This window comes from Thunnus thynnus, chromosome 3, assembly GCF_963924715.1.
Source record: "Thunnus thynnus chromosome 3, fThuThy2.1, whole genome shotgun sequence".
Lineage (NCBI taxonomy): Eukaryota > Metazoa > Chordata > Actinopteri > Scombriformes > Scombridae > Thunnus > Thunnus thynnus.
Window position 1 is genome coordinate 25226815 of NC_089519.1, and position 24214 is coordinate 25251028.

Consider the following 24214-nt stretch of genomic DNA (forward strand, 5'->3'; position numbering starts at 1 on the left):
TAAATGTACAATCGGAAAGAGAAGCAAAACCATCACATTTACTCATCTGATATCTTGTAGTTTAGTCCAAAATTGCAAATGTTTATATATAATTATTATCATATATACATTATTTTAAATACCAAAAGGAAAAATCTTTTTGTTGTAACTTTTTTTTCATCTTAATAAGGAGAAACTTTTTCTTTTAATACTGTTTATATTTCAAACAGCATTTTAGTGCCATTAGTGAGCGAACAATTGCACAAATAGACCAAACGAAATGCACTTTCACAAAGATTTGGACAGCCTAAATATGATCTATAAACGCTTGAAGATGACAAACATGAAGAGACATGACTGTGAATACAGGGACATGTCTGAATTGTGCTGTTTTAAAACACCTCCTCCAAAAACAAACAAGAGTTTTGGAACATATTCGCTGAAAAAAAGATACCACACCATTTTCACGTCTGGTTTTCAGGTAATTGTTAATTCACATTGCCATCTGGTGGCGAAAGCACAGATCACGTAGTTAAGAAGGATGCAGGGCAACCAGACTATCCACAAGTAACGTCAGATTACGGAAGCAAACTCTCTCCATTGATTGGCCAGTTGCTTCAATGCCACCAATCAGATTCTAGATTGTAGGCGGGACTAGCCAACAGCAGGAAATACACAGTTAACTGCAATTACTTCTTTGGAAAGTTTTGAGCTACCAACGAATGCAAACCATCTAAAAAGACTTTTAAGTGTGCATTTATCTAGACTATCTATTTTATATCAGTATAGAGTTATACTTCATTGCGTTTAATCAGATAATTTCCGCAGCTGAGACAGCATGGATCATCTGTGTTGTTTACATGGTGAAAGAGCTGACAAGCTAACGTTAGCCTAGCAACTTAGCTTGCTAACATCGAGTCATATGAGCTGATAATTATCCCGCAGCTTTGCCCTCATGAATGAAACTCGACATTGGTGAAGGATATAACTGACATGTGGACCAGCGAGGGCTTGTCTTAAGTCGCAGTGAGCTGTAGGAAGTGTAACAATGCGAAGCTAACGTTTAATGTGTCGAGCGTCAGAAACGTTTAGACGAGTTGAACTGTTTACTCACTGAATCTGCGTCCAGTTTGAGAGGCCTTTACAGCGGCTTCATGTCAAGATGCCTTGTTCCTGTGGGAACTGGAGAAGATGGATTCGTCCGCTGGTCGTTGTGTTATATATCTTGTTATTAATAGTCGTCCTGCCTTTGTGCATCTGGGAACTACAGAAGTCAGAGGTCAGTTCTCACAATCGACGGCTTTGATTGACATGTTGCTTAGTCAAGTTTCTGGGTGCTCTGTTGGTTTTACACTGTGAAGGAATGTAACTGAGAACATTTACCCAAGAACTGTAAATAAAGGGCAGGGTCACGACAAGTCTGTCGTAAAACAGCAGTCAGCTGCACAAATTAACTATTAAATAGGTTTTTCTTTCCATAATCATTCCTCCTGTTCATAGATCCCTTCACAATGCACTCACAATGTAAGTGATGAGGGCCAAAATCCACAAGCCTTAAAATATATTTCAAAGTTTATCTAAAGCTCATCTAAAGCTCATCTGAAGCTTCAGTGTGCAAATTAGTCAAATCAAGTAGATATCTTTCAACATTACAGTGTTTTTAGTGCCCAAGTCCCTCTTTTTGTTACTAAACTTCCACTGCAGCTCAACAGGGAAACACAAAGAGGGAATGTGATGCTAAAAAGACTGTAAATGTGGCCGATATCCACTTGATATGACTAACCCAGACTGCTGAAGCCTCATATGAGCTTCAGATAAACTTTTAAATGCATTTTTGCACAAAATGACTATGTGGACACACTGTAGATTTGTCACTTACATTGAAAGGGGATCTCTTAATAGCCAGTAAGAACGGGAGGAATGATTACAGCGAGGAAAACATCTTTCACTGTTTATATGGGCACCTGATTGTTGTTTTAAGACAAACTTGAAAAATTGTGACCCATATTGGAGTACTTCCATGTTAAACTGACATTTCACTTCATTGCAGAGTCGACTCTTGTACTGTTTATGGATTTTATGACTGAAAAACAGAAACGTCCTTGACTGACTACAGCAGTAGAATGCTACTCACATATTAATGTAAAGTAATAATAATCCCACAAGGCAATATCTATAACACTTTTACTGTACTTTTGATACTTGAAGTACAATTTTCTGATAATACTTTTGTACTGCTTCCATCGCTGGTTTTGAAGAGTTAACAGACACTCTGGGTGTCCAGGTTGCTACTTTTCCCAGATTTGAATGCAAGTCAGATGTTTATGTGTTGACTGTTTTTTTTTTTTTCATGTAATGACAGGTTGGCACTCATAACAAAGCATGGTTCATTGCTGGGATATTTGTCTTCATGACCATACCCATATCATTATGGGGCATCCTCCAGCATCTGGTTCACTACACTCAGCCGGAGCTTCAGAAACCTATCATCAGGTAAAGGCGTCAACAATCATGTCATCTGTGAGCAATATCCTTCAAGTGTTTTTTAATGATTTGTGTTTTTTATTGTGCTGTTTTTCTAGGATATTATGGATGGTCCCAATCTACAGCCTGGACAGCGTGAGTTGTGTATTATATTAGCAAAATCGTTGTGCAACACACATACTGTATATACCTAGGTCATATGTATGTATCACTGGAATAACAGACATTTTACTTAACTTTCTTTATTAGACAGTTTCTCAAGGAATAAGCTTGAGAGAATATTTTAATACACTTTGCTCTTTGACAATCATATCCTCGCTCTCTCTGAAATCCCTCTCTTTTTTAATCTTACAGTGGATTGCACTGAAATACCCCAATATAGCAATTTATGTGGACACGTGCAGAGAGTGCTATGAGGCCTTTGTCATCTACAACTTCATGACCTTCTTGCTGAACTACCTGGAAAATCAGTACCCCAGCCTGGTGATGATGCTGGAGGTCCAGGAGCAGCAGAAACATCTGCCTCCTCTCTGTTGCTGCCCGCCCTGGCCTATGGGAGAGTGAGTTCTCTTAATAATATTACCATTTTTACACTAAGGACTCATATACAATCAACGTGGGACCATTTTACAGTAAATTTGATGACCTGCATTATCCTGTTGTCGCTCTGTTTACTCAAACCATGGTCATTGGTCACATGTCAGGCGGTGAAGACAACTATTCAAGACACTCTGCTGTACATACTATGTGGCAAACAACACATCACACACATTGCATTATAATTTTGGAGAGAAAATTAACTGAACATAAGTAAGTAATAAAAAGGCAACATGTCTGTTTCTTGTGTTTGCATTTTATTGAAGTTTCTCATAAACCACAAAGCAGACAACCCAATAACAGTCACCAGTTTCAAATTAGCTTCAGTCAGGCAACATCAGTAATTGGTTAACATGCCTATGTGTGGCTAATTTTGTCCAGAGTTTTTTTTTTTTTATAAAAGAGGATCCGTTTGTTCTCCTTTTTAAACTATTCATTTGCCTGGTCAGCAGCAACTGCGCCATCTCTTTTTTTTTTTTTAAATGCTGTCCTGTTGTTATTTTCAATCCCTGCTGTTTTGCTGCATTGTACATGCTGATAATATGAATTTTGAGTGAGAAGATGTTGAGGAAAAGTTTGGTATTTCAATGTTAAAATGATGTCATTATCCTTGTCTCGAGGATCTACTTACCAATGTGTCCTGTGATCATCAGTGGCTCAGTTTGATCTCAAACACAATAGATTACACCTAATCAGCCAAATTAGATGTAATTAAACGCATTTTCTTATTCAAATCAAAAACTTTCCTCTTCAGGGTTTTATTGTTGAGATGTAAGCTGGGAGTGTTGCAGTACACAGTCGTACGACCCGTCACTACTGTGATTGCCTTGTAAGTAAGCTCCACCCTTCATGCATTTCATTTTATTCCTAAATACCAGATTTATTCTTAAATCACAGCTTTTTGTCAGCCATATGTATTGATGTCTCTTGTGTTTGTTTTTTCTTCTTCATAGGATCTGTCAGCTTTGTGACGTGTATGATGAAGGCAATTTTAGTTCAACAAATGCATGGACATACCTGGTCATTTTCAACAATATGTCACAGCTGGTAATGCTACTGCTTTTTTAATAGGTCCTAATGTAGTTTGCCTTTACTTAAACATTAAGATTAACTAATATTTTTCTCTCTCTCTACCTTCTCTTTATGTAGTTTGCCATGTACTGTCTGGTGCTGTTCTACAGGGCTCTGAGAGAGGAACTGAGTCCAATCAAACCAGTGGGCAAATTCCTCTGTGTCAAAATGGTGGTGTTTGTCTCATTCTGGTAAAACTCAGTTTGTTCAAACATAATGACATGGCTATTGCTTCATTAAACGGAATATTTTTATAGACTTTGTATGAGCTGTTGTTACACTACTGTGATGTAGCTAATATTATGCAAACTCTCTCAGGCAAGCTGTGTTCATTGCTTTACTGGTGAAAGTGGGTATTATCTCAGAGAAACGTACATGGGACTGGCAGAGTGTGGAGGCTGTTGCTACTGGTCTACAGGTAAGATAAAGCTCATTTATTTGAAAATGCAAGTGACAATAATTTTTGTGTAATGAGTTGATGCGACAGAATGATTTTATTTTTCAACCCTGAATTGTTCAACTTGTTGCAAGTATCTGATATTGGTTGTCTTACTACCTGTCTGAAACATAACCAAACATACATCAAACTGTCCTGTTTCAGGATTTCATCATATGTGTGGAGATGTTTCTGGCAGCCATTGCCCATCACTTCAGCTTCACCTACAAGCCGTACATCCAGGAGGCTGAGGAGGTCTCCTGCTTTGACTCTTTCATGGCAATGTGGGACATCTCCGATGTCAGAGCAGACATTTCTGAACAAGTCCGCAATGTTGGTAAGTGCCTCCTGGCTACTGGTGTACTGCCACAGTTGTGTTTAAAAAGCATGTATCTCTCATATTCTCCTGCATGGAGAAGACGACTCTTAAAAAGTCTCTGTTGGATTAATTTACAGGGAGAACAGTTATGGGTCGTCCAAGGAAACCCTACTTCGGCGAGGCACAGAGTGACGGTGAGCGATCTGGTCTTCTATCTTCCGGCTCTCAAGATGCCATCACAGAGGCAGCATCCAACCCGGTGTCACCAAAGGGTCAATACCAGGGCCTGGGGAGAACCCTCACCCCGCACTCTTTGTCAGCCCCTGCTGGGCTCAGCTCTGCACCTTGGGGTGAAGGATATGAAGCTAGATGCGAAGAAACGGAGGAGGAAGAAAGGACCGACCAAACCAAAGAACCGACAGAGGCAGATCTGATCGTAATCACCTAGCCTACTGTCAATGCTGATGTCACCAACAGACTCTTACCAGACATGCTTGGGCAGGACCCAATTACAGCCTTGCCATTTTTCCTCAGACATTACTTCACTAATGCAACATAAAACAGAACTTTTTTAAAAGGGCACATCACCCAAGTACTAGTAGACGTTCGCCAACAAATGCAAAACCAGATGGACCTCTCTGCCTGTGACAGCTCCAAGAATGTTCAGCAAATTTTATGACGTTTTTTTGTTGTACTTGGGAGTTATATGGCTCAATAGACTATGTCAGAATGGTTGTTCTCCATTGTAATCGGGAAAGGTCAATTCAAACATGCGTCAAAAATAGCACACTTTTATCCAGCGAACCCAGTCTTTGTGCTGTCGTGTTACTTGAGATGTGAGGCTACGTTACTCCTCAAGTCTTGAGTGAAACATGCACATGTATTCTTTCCAAGTAGGAAATTATCACACTTTTTTTTTTTTCAACTCAAGTCATATCATAATCTCAGATGTTACAGATTAGAAAAAGAAATATGCACTCTATGTATTGGTTTATAGTGATTTCAGGGGACATGAGTAATTATCAGTGGAAATCTACTATAGTAAAGCACATTTCTTTCATACCCTCCCTCTTGAATACACATCCTCTAGTTGCTAGGACAAAAATAATCTGATGATTTATGATGATCTAAAGCAGCATTAAGTATTTTGGGATGCTGAAATAAACTTGAGGTGGGAGTTGACAGTTTATGCCTTTTCAGGTGATCAGTACACTTGGGTTTAACTGACTATGTTACAACACTACAAAAAATATCAGTATTTGAGGAGATACTTCAGGTATAGTCCAAGTATTAAAACAACTTACACCATTCATTCTGTTACTGTACAATGAGCACATTGTACTAAATTCATGCTGTCATCGCTTTACTGCATACAGCTCACTCTGCAGTGTTAAATAGAAATTTATTTACTAGTCTTCTGAGATGCCTTGTTCTGTGTGCCGTGGAACTAGTCCATCCACTTCATCAACTCAGCTTTTATATTCCGGGATCCGTTTTATTTGAGATGTTCTCCATCCTTTATCCTTTATCTACACTGCAATAACTTTGCCGCCACCACACCTAAGCCATTTATTCTTTCCTGTAGATTTTCCAAGCTTATTTTTCATTGTGACTTATATGGATTTGTGCAGGGATATCAACGTTACATGTACAGTGTAGGATATCAGTTTGATGTGTCCGTAAATACATAAATAGATCATACCTACAGCATAATCTGCATCATGTGCAGCCAAAGCATGTTGCATTGCCTTACATATTTTATTTTTTTAAATAAAAACTGACGGCATTACATCAGAACACATGTTCCACATTTTAATTCAACTCCATCGACAGTTTCTTCAATAAAACTTTCAATAAACCAGATTAACTATAGCAGATTTCTTTTTTTCTTGCATTTATTAAGAAAATGTCACATTTATTTAATTTTGTTTTTATGGTACCAACCAATTTTATATAATCAAGGAATGATAATAATATTTCTGATATACTTACAAACAATATATTCATAAGTACAAATTATAAATGTCCTATGATCTTATGGCACAATTTACAAATTTAAACATAACTTGGGAGGTTCATTGTTACAAATTCTTCATGATCGTGATAAATCAGCATCCCACTGGCACAAGCACGGGTTCAGGTCATGCAGGCTTCTAACTCAATCTCAAAACAGATTATGTGTGTCTGGAAAAACTTGCAAATTTGAAGATTGGCATTACATTTATGAGAAATGACAAAAAAAGGGGCAAACTAAATGATATCAGAAAGGATGTAATGCATCCATCCTGTGTGCCAATAGGACTGAATTTGTTGAGGAATGACTTTCATAAAAATGCAACTTATAACTACATTGTAAGAAATTATTACTCCATTTGACCGGGGACATCCTCTATATGGGCCGTTATGGAGATGGTGCTCTTGTGAAGCTTCACTGCGAGGCGGACCCAGTCTCCGGCTTGGACCTCCAGGGGCTGCTGCAGCACGGCAGCTGCCTGCTTCCAGTGAGAGTTCTGGCTGAGGGTGCTGACACTGATGTCTTGGTCCAGGTGGATTTGGTACCAAAAGGGAATAGCAGTTATTCTGCCTGCAGACGTAGCCTGGACCTGGGGAACATGGATTACTGCTTAACAAGATACTTCATAGTACATAAGAATGGTCAGCTACAGCTTGTTCCAATTACCTGTTAATCACTTGTCTTCTGTTGGTTTAAAAATAGTTTAAAAATAATTTATGACAAAATGGGGAGCTGATTCTTTTTGATTCTACCCTTACCAAAATATTTTTGCATTTTAATATTTCAGCACTTTGGGGAACAGCTGGTATGCCTGGGAATATTTCACATTGCACCTCATGTTAGATGAGACAAAAATATTTTAATGTTCCGAAACAAAACTATTTCAAACTGTTCCAGGACACAAAGTTTTATCTCAGTTTTATCTTCCTTAACTCAAGAAGTGGGTTTAATGCTGCTTTCATGCAGGACCAAAAATGCAAAGTTAGGAGGTGAAGTAAGCTTGTAAAGGAGACGCATACATTGTGTGTTTCATTGAAGTTTAATTATACTTATTCCAATCAAGCTCGTAGCACTCCAAGGCCAACATATGCCTTACCTTGATTTCTCTGTTGGTGTAGTTTGCGCTGGCATTCATAAGGTCAAGAACAAAGAGCTCCACAGACTCACTGAGATGCCTGCACTCCAGGGTGGAGAAGTCCAGAAACACATGGACTGGTACCTAAGGGAGACATAAGATTAGAGCTGTAAAGATTAATCGATTGGCAGAAAATGAATGTGCAACTATTTTGGTAATCCATTAATCATTTAGGTCCTTTTGTAAGCAAAATGACAAATATTTGATGGTTTCAAGTTCTCAAATTTGAGAATTTACTGCTGTTCTTTGTCTTACATTACAAAGAATTATATATATTTGGGCTTCAGACTGTTGTTTGGACTCCAGTAAATTGTGATGGAAATTTTTCACCGTTTTTATGTTTTATAGAACAAAACAATTACTCAAAAAAAATAATCAGAAGATTAAATCGATTATGCGAATAATCCTTACTTGCAGCCCTAAACACACAGTCAAGTGAGTGGTTAGCAGCAGTCAAAAGAAAGGACTATCTGCTAACATGAATAAGTGTTGAGAAAAACAGAAAGGAAAAAAAAAAAATCTAAGTTGCTTATTATTGCTCATGATACAGATTTGCATGAAAACTTCAGAATAAGGGCTCAGGTTTCAAAGAGAAACCAAAGGAACACTGCAGTGTATTAAAAGTGATGCTGAGCCTGACTCACAGCTGATGACGGCACCGGTATTTAACTCATCCTCCATCTCAAACTCTCCAAAACTTGACAAATAGGCCTCAGCTGCAGGGCCACAGACTAAAAAGCTGGGGGAGAAATGAAAGTGGTGGCACAGAATGTGGCACCGTTTCCTTTACTGCAGAACAAAAGAATCTTTCCTCCTCCCTGTCACAGTTGTGTAGACCTCAGAGCCCCGCTGTTTGATGTGCTTGATGTAATGTGTACTGATGGATTCAGGTAGGAATGTCTTGGGCCAAGCTGTGTGTTGTGTCTTGTGTGACAGTTGTGCTAGAAAAGTGCCCTCCACTGAGGGCTTCAAAGACAACATCTGTTTAAACAAACGACCGTCCCGCGAGGGCCTGTAAAATTGGAGCACAAACATGATGTTGGAAGAAAAAAAAAAAGAAAGAAAAAAAATATAATTTCCAGACCAAATAAAGAAAAAGAATTCAAAGAGGTTTTGCACCTTCGTTCACGCAGCTGGAAAGCACACATCAAAGAGGAGTGCACAAAAGAAAACACAGTCCTGGACCTTAGTATTCCAAGTGAAATACCTTGTTCAACAAAAGACAAACCACATATGGTAGGAAACAAAACAACTGGATGAACAGTCTGACTGATTATCTGAGGCAAGTAAAAATTTGTTGTGAGATTTTTTTGTGCTTTTATAGTAATGCACTATATGTCAATCATATTTAACAATACCCCCAGGCAACACATTTGCACCTAATGGTCTAAACTTTGAATGTGAATGACGCAAGATCACAAACACAGAATACTATATGTGAAAACTGTCAATATTGACTGTTGCATCAGGACCATGAGATTGACTGTTGCATCAGTAACATGAGACAGAATACAAGATATGAGCAGCCAGAGATGTGTAAAAGGAAGATTTGGTAACTTGTGTTGTAAAGACTGAATAAGTTTCCGCTCGACAGTGAGCTTCAATGTGAGTTCCTGTCAATCAATTTGAGTGAAAAGTTGAAATCTTTTGAAAAATGTACATGTGTTTCAGAATATCTTAGTATTTGGTATGTCCCCCTTTTGCTTTAATGACAGCATGCACTCGAGCTGGCATGGACTCCACGAGTTTGTGCAAAGCCTGATGACCCATGTTATCCCAGCATGATTTGACAATGTTCCAAAGAGCTTCTTGTGATGTCAGAGAATGCTTGGCTTTCTCAGTCTTCAAATGCCTCCATAAATGTTCAATGGGCTTGAGGTCAGGTGACTGTGGAGGGAAGTCCATGACAGTCAGGACTCCTTGGTCTTCTTTGGTCTTCCAAGTAGTTCTTGCAAAGCTTTGGGGTGTGTTTGGGGTCATTATCCTGCTGCAATATGAATCCTCCAGGGAGATGCAAACCAGAAGGTAGAAGGTATAGCATGTCTCTGAAGAATGGAGTGGTTAGTCAGTTCGGTGCAGGTGTCCAACTCCGGAGTAGTAAAAACACCCCCAGATTTGAATATTCCCACCACCATGTTTCACCGTCTGTTGATCGTTCTTGCTCCTGTTTGTCTCCTTACTTACACCCAATATAGTGGCTTCCAACAATTTCCAAATTCAGTAAGCCACTGTTTGAGCAGGGTTGATGACACACGATCCAATCCAATCCAACAATAAGCCACCGCAGATTCAACATTCATATTTAAACATATCGTTTTTAACATAGCATGTTTGTATACTGCTTTATATAAATAATTTTACTTTCATACATTTAACTCCCTTTTTTTCCCCAAGTTTTAACTATAACCATAGCTCATAGTTCATTATGGCTTCAACACCCTTCTGTTACTGCCATAAGTGTCATCAGTAAATAGGACTTTTATCCAGTCATCCACTATGCAATGCTGGTATTTCTTGGCCTTGTTTCCCCTCTTGAGAAGTGGTTTAGAAACTGCTACTCGTCCTCTGAGATACAGCCTTCTTTTGACATTATTTCAGCTGATTGGAGTCTTGCGTTCTTTATTTAGCAAATTCTGTATCTGTGATGAAGTTGCTTTTCTCTCTCTCTCTGGGAACTAAGCTTGATTTATTGATCTTCTGATGGTGTGGTCACTTTTGGTCTGCCTGGTTATGCTTTGTTTACAACTGATCCAGCTTCTGCAAAGCATTTTAGAGTTCCATGCACTGTCCCCTTAGAAACCATTAGTGTAGTCATGATTTGACCCTGAGAAAGTCCCTCTTTGCTTAGAATAACAATTTGACTTCTGACACTTTCACTTTGTTCTGATGCCATGTTTCCCCACTATCACAATGCTACAGGTGAACACTGGCTGCAGGTTGAGTTACTTGAACGAGCCTCTGATGAGTAGATCAAATCTACCTGAGTGTCATCCGAACCCTTCAATGGAAGGGATACAGCTCAAGAAATCTGACCTTTTGTACAACGGAGTTAAGTTGGTCGATGCCACAAATGTATTTAAATTTGATTGCTGACCTAGAAATAGTGCAGAATCTTAAATATTTCTTCTTTATTTTACATCATAACTTCTTGTGTTTTAAAATGTGTCTGAAACCTCAAACTTTCTGGTTATTTCCAGGTTTGTGTGAAAATATTAGAGCTTTTTAATATGGTCTCAGACTTTCAGTCCTCATTGTATATAACTACACAATGGCCGATATTCCTCACATCTAAAAACTGTAAAACATATGTTTGATAGGGATCCCATAACTTAAGTTACTCTATGATTGCCACAAAATTACTATATGCACTAAATAGGACATTTTACAGTTGAAAAACAAGCCTAATGGTGTCACTGTTTTTAAACTGCCTCCAACATATTTCTTGCATTTCTTTACTGGAATGTATTATAATTTATCAGAATGAATATTTAAATCATCTGGCTCTGTCACTTTGGAACTTACTGTCAAAACGTGACACAGACTGGTAAGTCAGAATCTAATTGGTCACTTGCAGAAGTGACAGTGTAACACAGTGCAGTTTCATTGGATGAAGCCACTATGGATTCATTTGGATGCAGGGGTTAACAAAGTTCACAGTGAAAACTATGCTGTAAATTCCTTCAGCATGAGCAATGCTGTTTGATATTTAACAGATGCTGATTTGAGCCACTGACTGCATTGCAACAGGTGATTGTCTTTGTGTGCAGTACATGGCTTAAAAAAAATCCCATTAAAGCTGACCAAACTGTAGCAATTTACATATAGTACATCACATTTTACGGCATATTTTCAGGGACTGTTGTGTAGATTTGTGCCTGCCTAGGAAGATGTTTTAAAAGGTGTTTTAATTTAAATGTCATGTTTAACAAAGCCTTCAACTGACATTTTGCAATCTGCAGATCGGTACGCCATCAGCTTTTCACTCATTGCTTTGTTGCTCATGATGTAACCTTTACCCATTTTTCACAGAGAAAAGGAAGCAAGCAAAAGATGTGATGTGGCATCCTTTGTTGTTTACCTCAGTTAAGGTAGCGAATGTCTTTTTGCTTTTCAATGCCAAGATTTAAGACACACATACGCACACACACACACACACAAAAAAAAAAAACTGGTCACAGCGCAGCCCAAACACTGCAGTGACCTTAAAGGGAACTCCACTGCATGTGAAAATGTTTTACAAAGCCTTTTGTGTTTCCTGAGGGAAGTAATGTCACTTGAGTCAGCGGCAGTTGGTGCTGAAGACGACAGATTTGAAAAGTTTTAGGCGCACTCCGGTAGCCTACTGGTTAAGACACATGACACATAACCGCAACATCAGCCGTTCGAATCCAACAGCAGACCTTTGTTGCACGTGGCCCCCCACCTCTCCCTCCCTTCATTTACTGTCATATCTACACTGTCCTTATAATATAATGCCCCAATAACATATATTTTTTGAAAAAGTTGTTAAGAAAAACTATTTAAATATTTATTAACAACAGCAAATTATACAAAATAGAAGAAATCTCTGCAGTAAAGAACAAATTATTTTTGTCTAATTAATTCAGTTGTTTCCTGATTCAAAATGACAGAATCATAAACTCCTAATTTTTCGTCTTGCTAGCTATGTGTGTGTGTGTGTGTGTGTGTATGTGTGTGTGTGTGTAAGAGAGAGAGAGGTTTATATCCTTACAAGTGAAAGTGAACTGTGTGTAGATGCAGCAGTAAGGTTTGTGAGTGTGTGTGTAAGTGACCTGGCCATGCTCCTGTAGCTGAAGCAGGAGAGCGGGTAGGAGTGAGGGGAGAGGGGGCGGCATTCATCAGCCCTCTAAGTGGCTGTAGGAAAAGCAATGCTCGCTGGGAGTCAAGCTGACAGCAGTTTTCCTCGGATCGATCTGCAGCCCTGCTCCATTTTATGACAAAAGAGTTCACAACACAGAGTGCCACCCACCAAAGTGGAATAATAAGAGTGAGTGTGTTACACGCCACTGCTGGAGTCTACCCGCATTTGGCGGTTGGGCGGGCGCTATTGTCAAGCCCTGATTGTGGGTAATGTAGGCGCCAAGTTTTGACAAGTAAGAAGAATGCATAGAATAAAAAAACAACACAATATCTCTCTTGAGATTCAATTTTGATCCTTTCTTTTTAAAAAAAAAAAAAAAGCTATGATCTTTACATGCAAAGTAAATACGTATACCTCAACATGCAGTGGCTTATGTAGGTACACTTACAGTGAACTGGTTGATGAAGGGAGCAATATTGAATCCCAGTGTTGGCTCCTGACCCTGGACAGCACTTTCCAACAGCAACGTGTCTGACTCCACCAGCATACCATACACCACAATCTTTTCTGGGAAGACACGTCCTCCTTCTTCAAGCAGACACCTAATAAAGATTATAGATGGTTTTATTCCCTGAAAATATATTTTCCTCTCAGACATCTAAAAGCATTCAAATAAAGAAAAATAAACACACGAAACTCATAGAGCATGTCAGGCATGTGCTGAACTCCGTTTCCCAACGTGCTCTGCTTTGGCGACTTCATTTACCTGGCCAGTGAGGCTTTCTCCATCAGCTTTTGTCTTATTAGACCACACGTCTCCACGCAGTCCAGGATGATGGCGCTCCACAGCTTTTCCCTGGAGGGCCTCTGCAGCATCCCGTGCTCGTCCTCCATGTGGTTGAGCCAGAACTCTAGATGTTCTTCTGGGATATTACTGGAGCAAGCCAGTTTCTTCAGCACTTCCTGTTGCTTCTTCTTTTCCACAGAGCTGTAGGCTTTTACATGACCTTGGCTGGCAGCGATGAGGGAGAGCATAGAGAAGCCCTCTGACACATCCAGCACGTAGAAAAGGGGCCTACCAGCGAGGTCAGACTGAACACCTGATCCTGGCTCTTCGTTTTGGCATGCAACCTTCAGCTGGGAGATGAGTTTGGCTAGCGCGCTGCGAAAACTCTGATGGTAGTCATGATTGTTCAGGAGCGCTATTTCTGAACATTCCAGCATGCAGAAATCTTTGGTTTGATTTTGGTCAGTCTGTAGACATGCTAATGCACTGCACAGCTCTGCCTCTGGGTTTGGGTTTGAAACGGGGCTCCCAGAGTGCTGCGAATCCAGACGCTTGTTTAGATGGATTTCGTGCCCATCTCTCACCACAGCAACACTGCAGAGCCTCAGGAAGGCATCACGGCAGGAGACTTCAACAATCAGCTCATCTCCGGGTTTCAGGACAAAACCTGGGTAGAAACAACGAGGGAAACAATTGACTAGGATGGATTTTTACCAGATCAATGTACTGGTACAGTACTGTGCAATACTGTTTTGGTACTGTGTGAAATGTTTCTGAATCACAGAGAATGTACACTGATTTAATGTCTGGTCAGATTTGTAGTCCTGTTAAGTTAATCTTCCCTGGTTCCCTGGTTTAAATGAAAAATAGCCTTAAAATGTGATAAAATGTTTATTTCTCAAAGCAAAAGTATCAAATAAAATATAATTTTAGTATCAGTATCAAAAATCAGGTATTGTACTGGAAAATTTCAAATGATACCCAGCCCTGGAGCAGTGTAGATGAAACTAAAGGGTTCATCTACACCTGCTGTAAAAAAGAAAATTCACTAAAAAACCTAAAATTAAATAAAAAGGAACACTACATAGACACAAATACACAAAAACAACATTGTTATTCATAATGTCTTTATCATGATTTTGAAACGCTAAGCTGGCATGGAACGAGCATCTTTGACAACATTTTAAAAGGGTGAAGAATGAGGGGAAAGAGGAAGAGAGGGAAGGAAAGCAGGAGATGCAGAAAGAGGAAAAGAGGAGAGGTAGGGAGTGCGAGCGAGCGAGAGAGCGAGCGAGGCCAACAGAGAAATGAGATTCAGGGGACCAGGCACGGAGAGAGGGGGAGAGGCACAGAAAGGATTCCTACAGGAATAACATCTGTTCATGTCTTCATGTCAGTGCGTGGCTCATCAGAGGCATTTGGGAAAAATGCATATTTATTGCCTATAAGAATTTCATGAACACTAAAGAGTGTCACAGGCGATCACGGCGCACACGTCACAGCGGCCGGAAAACGGATGTTGGTGATCACCGGGAATGTTGGCGGTTCCCTTGATGCTGCTCTTGCCAATTAGCAGCGCGGTGAAATGCTGCTGAGCCCTGTCTGAGAGATGATGTGCTGCGATGCCAACTGGAACACGTCACCGAGTGTCTGTGGCTATTAAGTTCACGGTGGCATGATGTCATAGCAAAGAAAAGGATATACAGTGCCCTCAGGAAGTTTTGACACCCTTAATTTAATGCACAGAAAGCAATTAAAACTTTCTGCAGTTCTTATCAGTTTATGTGTGTTGCTTAGCAAGTATCCAGTGCCCTCATCTGATATAACATGGAAATGCATGATACATGGGAGTACAGAATACATGCTGGGCAGAAAATAAATATAGACGGGTGACAAATTAAAGGAAAAACCAACATAAGAGTCTTAGTGATGTGATGGGCCACCACGTGCTGCCAGGACAGCTTCATTGATTCTACAAGTCTCTGGAACTCTACTGGAGGGATGAACACCACTCTTCCAAAAGATGTTCCTCATTTTGGTGTTTTGATGATGGTGGTGAAGAACGCTGTCTAACACGTCAGTCCAAAATCTCCCATACGTGTTGACTGTGACGGTCACAGCATATGATCGTTTTCATACTCGTCAAACCATTCAGTGACCCCTTGTGCCCTGTGAACTGGGGTATTGTCATCCTAGAAGAGACCACTCCCATCAGGATAGAAATGTTTTATCATAGGATAAAGGTGATCATTCAGAACAACTTTGTATTGATTTGTAGTGACCCTTCCCTCTAATGGGACAAGTGGACCCAATCCATACCTGCGAAATGCCCCCCACAGCATAACAGAGCCACCAGTAGGGGTCAAGCATTGAGGGCTGTACGGTTCTCTTGGTGTACGCCACACATGCACTCGCCCACTTGTTGAGAATATGGTGGTGATGACTCATCTGACCATATCATTTTTTTCCCACATCTCTGTAGTCCACTGCCTATGGTTTTTGCACCACTAAACTCTCAAATGTGCTTTCATCTTTGTAATGAGGGGTTTATGCACTGCAACCCTACTATAATATCTCTCTCTATGTAATTGTCGACGGACTGTTCTTGCTGACTCAGTGTGATCACGTCCTGCATTGATGTTCTCAGTTACCTGTGGAAGAGTTGCTCTTCTGTTTTTCCTTCATATGGCACTAATGCACGAGCATCGCGGTCATAAAATGTGTGCTGTCGGCCACAATCTCCGACTCTATTTACTGACGACTTTCCTATAGATCTAACTGCAGATGTCACTTTAGTCACTGTTCCTATGGAAACACCAGCCAGTTGAGCAGTCTTTGTGACTGAAGCTCCTGCCATCCGTGCCCCAAAAATGAACCCTTTTTCAAAGTCACTTAGATCTTTTCTTCCTGCCATCTTGATACAAAATCAGAATCAGCTGGGCCTCTTCATCATTTTTATGCATGCTGCAGAGCATGACTGAATGTTAATTGCTTAATTGTACCATGCAGTGCAGCTGTGTGGAAGAATCTGCATTCGTTATGTTTCTGCACTCATTTATTCAGGTTTTTCCTTTAATTTGTCTTTTTAATTTGTTTTAATACAACTATTTTAATCATAATTAAAAGTCGTGAGAATTTAATACTAGCCATGACTAATGACACATTCCCTGAACAGATGGACAATGCCTATTGTATAAATGTTGCCAAACTTCCTCCATCATGTCTCCCTGTGTGTGTACTGCATCTTACCCTTGGTGCTGTGGTCAGGGTAGATGGCTTGCTCCCAGCAGGTGTCCTCCTGGGGTCCGGTGGACAGACTGCTCTCCTCGTCCAGGTGGAGCTGGAACCACACGGCCAGAGCATCCAGCTGTCCCTCCTGCGTGACAAGCAGGCGGATCTGCTGAACCTCCCTAGAGGTCAGCCCCTCCAATTCCTACAGGTGACAAATACAGAACAGTAAAAGCAAGGATGTCAGGTGTTAGATATATAAAAAAAACTAAATCAAGTTTTACAGAAATTTAGAGAAAGCAGGTGTGTAAAAAGGTGCTACATACAGAACATAAGTATAAAAATAAAATGAAGTTTCAGAGGGATTAGTATAGAATGCTTTTTCTTTAACAGTGCTGGGAATTTCACAGACAGTTTGGAAGTTACAGGTCTTGCAGCTTTTCAAGCCGAACAAATTGTTAATTGGGTCAAAAGCTGAGGAGTTATATAATGATCTATGCGTTTCATGCAGTGTGTGTATAGCAGTCTTACATGTATTTATACCTAATATTCTATAGATTTAATAAATTACAAATCCAATTCCAAACCTCATGGACTACATATTTTCAACTGGCCAAATAAGACCCATGTGTAATTATATTCTGGACATCCTGGCTACAGTAGTGGGTGAACTAATAGACATCTCTATCATACAGCTTAATACTGCATGCTGTGTGTTACAGCAGACCAAAGCAACCGTCAGCCTCTCTAACACATTCAAAACTATGACGTGGCCACTTTATGGTGATTTGAAGGTACATCAAAGACTATTTCAAAATAGTTCAAATTGGCAAAAAAAAATGAAGATTGTTGAGATCCTATAGGGAAAACTGTTCAAATTCAGCAACCAAGCTTGATGATGAAATAATTCAAATAAACTATTCCAAGCAACATGACACAAACATGCAGCAGCGGAAACATCCAAGTAGTCCATAGTCCTGCTCACTGTCATATTCCTGAGACATGCTCATGATTCCATTTTTTCGTGGGTTTTTTGCAGCTCAGCTGATTGAGTATGGTTCAGTCTGAATTACAATGCAAATGAATCCAAACATCACTCTGCTTACATGAGTCTGCTTCACTGATTCTGTACACAGATCCGTCACAGATCTGTCATCAGGCTACGTATGTACTGACTGGGCATGTCTGCAAGTCCCTGCTGCATGTGTGGATAAATACTCTTTGATGAATACCAACAAATTATCCAGCAGGTACTGTCTGGCAGACAAACACTGTCTCTCCAATCTGGCAGGTGTGCACTAGGAGATAATTAATCAGACAATCCCTGCAGGTCTAGCTAAATAAGTAGCCACCAATGCACAATATTTAGGCCTGTGAGGCAGCCAATATGCTATTTCCATGAGACCAATAGAAATATGGTCAAGTTAATTATCTATTTGAAAATTAATTGGTTACATTATTCTGCTTGACTCAGGGCAACAGAGACAAAATGAAAGAATTATTCTGCTCACCTGCACGTTGTTGAAATCTATGTTGAGGGCTGTGAACGGCTCTGTGAGTGGTTTATATCCTCCTGGCACTCTGCTAAGTCTCTCTGTAGTGTAAGGCTCCATGGAGTCATCTGGCAGAGAGGTGCAGCTCACTGGACTACGGAGCTCCCCGGCTGCAGCCATGGACAGACCGCCCACCTCTGACACACGAAGCCTGTATGAGACAGAAACAGCAATCGAATGCTGGGTCCAGACACCTTGTGCTGCTGTCTCAAAAGGGTTGACTACAAGTACTGATCCGCTTCTCTCGGAACAAACGTGTGAATAAAGTACCTGTGATTGCGGCGGATCTCAGGGCACTCGACAGCCATTCCAAACACAGTAGCTCCAGCAGGGATGACCCGACCTGTCGCAGATGGTTCCCTGACTTCATTCTCCCCGCTCTTTGGAACAAGACACAAATGCTTTTTTTTATGATAAAAGCACTCCACATGGAAGTAGATTGCATATACAGAGTTTACAATTGACCAGGCATACTATTTGCCCATTATGTGTTTAAGTAAAATGTAAAACCTTACACAGTAAGCAGGGCTCAAGACTAACTTTTTTCACCAATGTCCCAGAACTGTCCTAAATATTGGGAAAATTTTGGGGGAAAAAACAGAATTTGGGAAAAAATTCTGCATCTCAGTCTCAGTTGTCTCAGTCTTTGTACTGAGGTCTTCAAGCCCTGAAGCTACTACTTTATTCTGTGTGTTGTATTGATGTACAGGGGCGGACTTTACTATTAAGAAAGCTAGGTAACTGCCTGGGGCCTCCAACTAAAAGGGCCCCAAACATCTATAGATTTATTATGATGTTTAGCTATGAAAAATATTGAAGTATGTTACTATTCTAACTCATTATACACCGAAATAACTTACAAAAAGCCTCCAAAGCACCTAAAAAATATTACTGTACACTTCTACTTCAGAGGAAAACATTGTACCACTACATTTACCCGACAGTTAAATGTTACTGGATACGTAATGTTGCAGATTCAAATTTTATTCACAAATTATGACAAATACAATATGATGCACTATTATTAATGAAACTGTCCAGAATAATATACAATGGTAAGGATTAAAAGCTCCACCTTGAACACAAGTTAAGTAAATTTAAGTACATTGTCCTGACCTATGCTCTCTTTACTTTTAAGTAAATCTTTGAATGCAAGACTTTTACACTTACAGTATTTTTACTGCGATATAAATAGTTTTACTAAAGAAAAAAGATTTGAGACATTCCCAGTTAGAGAGAAGGTGAAAATAAAGCAAGACAACTATTTACTTTAATGAATTATTAATATTAATATTATCTCACCACCCGCCACGTATCTGCTATTAAGCAGAATGTTAATATTTATGACACCCGACCTGCCCGATCCGCAGATTAACCATGATGCCAGTATCATGGAACTTTTTCCAATTTATTACATGTTTTTACCATGGATGTATTATAAGAGCTGGATATCAATAACAATTGCTTGCCTGGTGCATTGTTGTTTAGGAGCAACTTCTTGGTAAAAATCTTGGATTTTTAAAAATTTTACAAGTCATTGAAAGGTTCCTGAATGCACCCTTTGTTTGGGTCTCTGTGAGGCTAGACCATCTCATTTGGGGAGGATACCTCTCTGGCCCTCGTGTCCACTTAGCCCACACCCTGAACTGAGATACAGCTTTCGATTTTACATGTTTTTCAAAGCTTAAAAAAGTTTTATTTTACAAATTTATGAAATTATTACCATCAATTTTCCTGACCATGGAACCATGCTCGTCTTTATGTTTGACGTTAAGTTCTCTCTAGACCAACCCAAGGGATATCTGGTAATGGGTCATTTTGTTTCCATTTAGATCAATATCATATATCGTGCAACTGCTGACTTGTACATTCCTATCTCATCAGTGATTACCGGCTGTAGTGTGAGGCAGCGTTATCCTGCAGACTGCATTAAACATTTACAATTCCTGTATAGAACCTGGTCTCTACAGCAGCTACTTCAATAGGACACCTAGGATAAAATTTTATAATACATGCATAAAAAATTAAACAAGTAATATGGCAGTAAATTCGGGGAAACATCTGACAACAAACTTGGATGCCAAGAACTATATAAATAAGACATTGATAGGAAGAGATGGCTCTATGTGAGGCAGCAGTGGAAAAATGCTGTGCACAATGGCTTGATGCTAATGAGTTACACAGATGAACCAGTAACTAAGCAACTGAAAAACAAAGTTAGGTTTTTTGACCTGTGCTTGTGTTGCCTGTGGAGGCAGCAGGAGGTGGTGCCAGGCATGAATGAGACTCTCTATGATGCCCTCTCCAAACAATCCCGCATCTACGGTCTCCGTCACCACCAACGAAACCCTAACAGGGGAGCAAAAACATACACAATTGTAAAGAAAAAGATTTTTCAACATGAGCATGAATATTACATTTTTATTGTATTGTAGCTGTAGGATAAGTGTCAAAAATTTTAGGCGTACACTGCACCTTTGTGGGATGTCCTTTGGCACCTCCATGTCCAGAGATTTCATATGGACGATCTTGATCCTACCATCCATTCCGTTTGCAGTCAACACCTCACAGGCCAGTTCATACATTGTCTTCGACAGCTCGCAGGCGTACACCTCAGCAGCCCCTGCCTTCTTGGCACACATGCTTAACAGAGACAACCAGGAAATCAGAACAATACAACACATGCATTAAAACACAGGTCTAATTCTAACTGTAGCCTGAAGAATATGCCACCACTAAGTGTGGATTTGAGGTTGTGTTCAAACCCACAAAGCACGCATAAAAAATAAAAAAGTTTCCAAAGTCTCATGGAAAATATCTCACCCAAGGATCCCAGTGCCAGTACCTATGTCAAGTACAGTGTTACAGCCGCTCTCAATAGCCTTCTGGATGGCTTGCTGGTACTTCCGGTTCCTTCCATGGTCGTTGAGCATTAAGAAATGCCAGCGCTCCACCAGCCAGTTGGCCACACGATAGAAGTTCTCCCTGGCTTCTGGGTAGTCCGGTCTCAGTTTCAAGGCTTTGTGGAAATGACCTGCAGCTTCATCTCTAAATCCCATTCTGGATAATAAAAAGAGACTCATGGTGTAAAAACAGTTTAAGCAGAAATTTCATCTAAAAGTAATAACACTTTTGCATGTGTAATTAGGGTAGTGATAATGTATTCTGTAAACAGAGGAGGAGAGAATACTTGAACAGGTGTTCGCCCATGCTGTTCAGGATGACTTCATCGGCAGGGAAGAGTTCCAACGCTTGTTCGTAACAGTCAAAGAGGTCCTGAATGCGGCCGACAGAGTCCAACTCTTCTGCCCATTTGAAGAGAGTAAACCTGAAGGATTCCTGCAAGAGTGAGGTCACAAAATTGTGTTAAAAAATGATACATCTTTTTGTTCTCCAGCAGTGACTACTTTGTTTGAAGTGTATGACATGTATGATTCTGGCGGGCTATGTGTGCACAATGTTTGGCAGTTAATGTACACAGACTGTGGTGTAAACATGTCATTACCTTCGCAACCTCCTTAAAGACAGGTGCAAGGTTGAGGACCAGAAGGTAGTGCACAAATGCAGTTCCATAATCTTGGTTGAACAGGCACTGCTGGGCACTTTCTAGTGAACTAGACACCAGCTCATTCCTGGCAGGATCCTCTCTGCGTCGCCTTCGGGTCCTCCTGCCATGCTTCGGCCTTGCACTGGCATTAGGCATCCCAAGCAGAAATGAAAGGCACGGAGTTGAGAATCTGTTGAGAAATGACAAAGAAAGTGCAATATATGGATTAAAGCCACTTTTAATAGGACAAGGTACCAAATAAAACAGAAATACTCATGTTTAGAGCTGCAACAATTAAGCTAATTAATCGATTGATAGAAAATTTATCTCCAACTATTTTGATAATAAATTAATCGTTCTGAGTAATGTTGTAAGAAAAACTAAAAAAAATTCTCTCATTCCTGGTTCTTAAATGTGAATATTTTCTGGTTCCTTTAGTCCTCTATGACAGTAAACTGAATATATTAGGGCTGTGGACTAAAAACTAGATTTCCGAGGATGTCATCTTGGGCTTTGGGAAATAGTGATCGACATTTTCCACAATTTTCTGATATTTTATAGACTGAACATCGTTAGTTGCAGCCCTACCAAGTCAAATTTGTTTTTTCTTTGTCAACATTTTTAGAGCATAGATCAACTGATCAATCAAAATTATGAGATATGTAATTGTGATTATAAAACACGTCAGTTTTATTTACTTGCTATAATGTAATTTTGACCAAATCAAAATTTTGGCATATTATCTCAAACATGTTATCACATAATTTCAACTAAGACCTACTGTAGTTAGTTATAATTATGAGATTGAATTTAAAGATATTAACTCAGTAACCTAGGTCTCATAGTTTTGACTAATGAATAGTTTTATATTTTTTGACATTCCTTATATTTGTCGATTTTTCTTTGCCTTGAAATGGGCTTCCATACATGCCAACACACTGCAAAGCAACACTTGTAAGGATATCAATATAAGTTACACAGTAAATACTACATAAGTTAGCCACTGTTTAACAATGACACTTTAAACAAAATGCTACTTTACAAGCATCGCTGATTGTTTATGTTGACTTACTGTGAGTGGTTTTAAATCACAGGCTGAGGTTCTGGATGCAGACACGCGGAGATCACTTTTTGAGGTGGCTTTTATAAGTTAATGCTACAAACACGCAAACGCTAACATTACGGTTATGTCCAATAAAGTCGTTAGCATCGCTCTGAGCAGCCTAACACGACCTTACATGGTAAAAGCTGTTCTGACAGTCGCTACAACAGGTTTACTGCATGTCTAGAAAAATACCCTATCTGTCTGTATTCACGTCAGTTGTGCTAACTGCTCACTATAACTCAAGCTAAACACATTTCTGCTTAATATCGCGCATCGACCGTTGAACGAGAGACGTGTCCGCTCGCAAAACAACTCGGAACGAAACATGTAACCACACAAGGTTCCACCTCACGGGCGCAATAGTAGTGAAGTTTAATGTATTTGAAGTAAAGAGCATGACACAATCTCTGTACGAACCATGGTGACAATAATTTCCATATCGATTCATAGTTACGATACAGTAATTGTACAGCCTCAAATTTGGCTCCGGAAGGATCAATGGCAACAAATCCTGAAGCCCAATCAAAGAGTACAAAAGATCAAGATAGTTCCCACACATGAAAAACCGTTACAGTGGAAGGATGACGGAAGCACTCTTGAAATAAATATGAATACAAGTTACCCACTCAGTCCTAATTAGTCTCCCTTTCTTTACTATCACCTGTTCTTATTCTTCATAGCCTATATATTATCAATTTATCTATATCTTGATCTATTCTGCACACACAACATGTACTGCATGTCTGTCTGTCCTGGAACAGGGATCCCTCCTGTGTTGCTGCTGAGGTTTCTTCCATTTTCATTCCCTGTTAAAGTTTGTTGTGTGTGTGTGTGTGTGTGTGTGTGTGTGTGTGTGTGTGTGTGTGTGTGTGTGTGTGTGTGTGTGTGTGTGTGTGTGTTCGTATTTGTGTTTGTGTGTATGTGTGTAGGGATTTTCCTTATTTGAATCGAGGGTCTAAGGATAGAGGATGTTGTATGCTGTACAGATTGTAAAGCCTCCTGAGGCAAATTTGTGAATTGTGATACTGGGCTAGGCTATTTCAATAAAAATGGACTTGACTTGACTCACATTTCTCCACTCCAGCATGACTCCACTCCACTCTCTAAAGCATTGTCACTGCTTTAGATCTTAAGGTA

The 24214-nt window shown here is 39.8% G+C and overlaps 2 protein-coding genes across 2 annotated transcripts; one reads left to right on the forward strand and one right to left on the reverse strand.

Annotated features, from left to right (window-relative positions):
* Positions 1–628: 628 nt before the first annotated feature.
* tmem184c (transmembrane protein 184C) lies at positions 629–6749 on the forward strand. The gene is made up of 10 exons (XM_067584967.1): positions 629–1258; positions 2342–2472; positions 2562–2598; positions 2818–3023; positions 3815–3889; positions 4014–4107; positions 4210–4322; positions 4450–4549; positions 4733–4904; positions 5024–6749. The coding sequence occupies exons 1-10, from the start codon at positions 1142–1144 to the stop codon at positions 5332–5334; spliced, it is 1356 nt and encodes a 451-aa protein (XP_067441068.1). The 5' UTR covers positions 629–1141; the 3' UTR covers positions 5335–6749.
* prmt9 (protein arginine methyltransferase 9) lies at positions 6678–23404 on the reverse strand. The gene is made up of 13 exons (XM_067584966.1): positions 23045–23404; positions 21931–22162; positions 21616–21764; positions 21249–21485; positions 20901–21068; positions 20657–20774; positions 18696–18805; positions 18384–18576; positions 16894–17077; positions 13624–14311; positions 13306–13459; positions 7997–8119; positions 6678–7489 (listed from the first exon to the last, which is right to left on the reverse strand). The coding sequence occupies exons 2-13, from the start codon at positions 22126–22128 to the stop codon at positions 7250–7252; spliced, it is 2562 nt and encodes an 853-aa protein (XP_067441067.1). The 5' UTR covers positions 22129–22162; positions 23045–23404; the 3' UTR covers positions 6678–7249.
* Between the last annotated feature and the right edge of the window lie 810 nt (positions 23405–24214).

Coding starts and splice junctions, on each gene's coding strand:
- tmem184c (XM_067584967.1), top strand. CDS start 1,142: ATGCCTTGTTCCTGTGGGAACTGGAGAAGATGGATTCGTCCGCTGGTC. Junction 3,890..4,013: donor GTCACTACTGTGATTGCCTT/GTAAGTAAGCTC, acceptor TCTTCTTCATAG/GATCTGTCAGCTTTGTGACG. Junction 4,550..4,732: donor CTGTTGCTACTGGTCTACAG/GTAAGATAAAGC, acceptor GTCCTGTTTCAG/GATTTCATCATATGTGTGGA.
- prmt9 (XM_067584966.1), bottom strand. CDS start 22,128: ATGCCTAATGCCAGTGCAAGGCCGAAGCATGGCAGGAGGACCCGAAGG. Junction 21,765..21,930: donor TCTTTAAGGAGGTTGCGAAG/GTAATGACATGT, acceptor TCACTCTTGCAG/GAATCCTTCAGGTTTACTCT. Junction 13,460..13,623: donor GAGAAAGCCTCACTGGCCAG/GTAAATGAAGTC, acceptor AATCTTTATTAG/GTGTCTGCTTGAAGAAGGAG.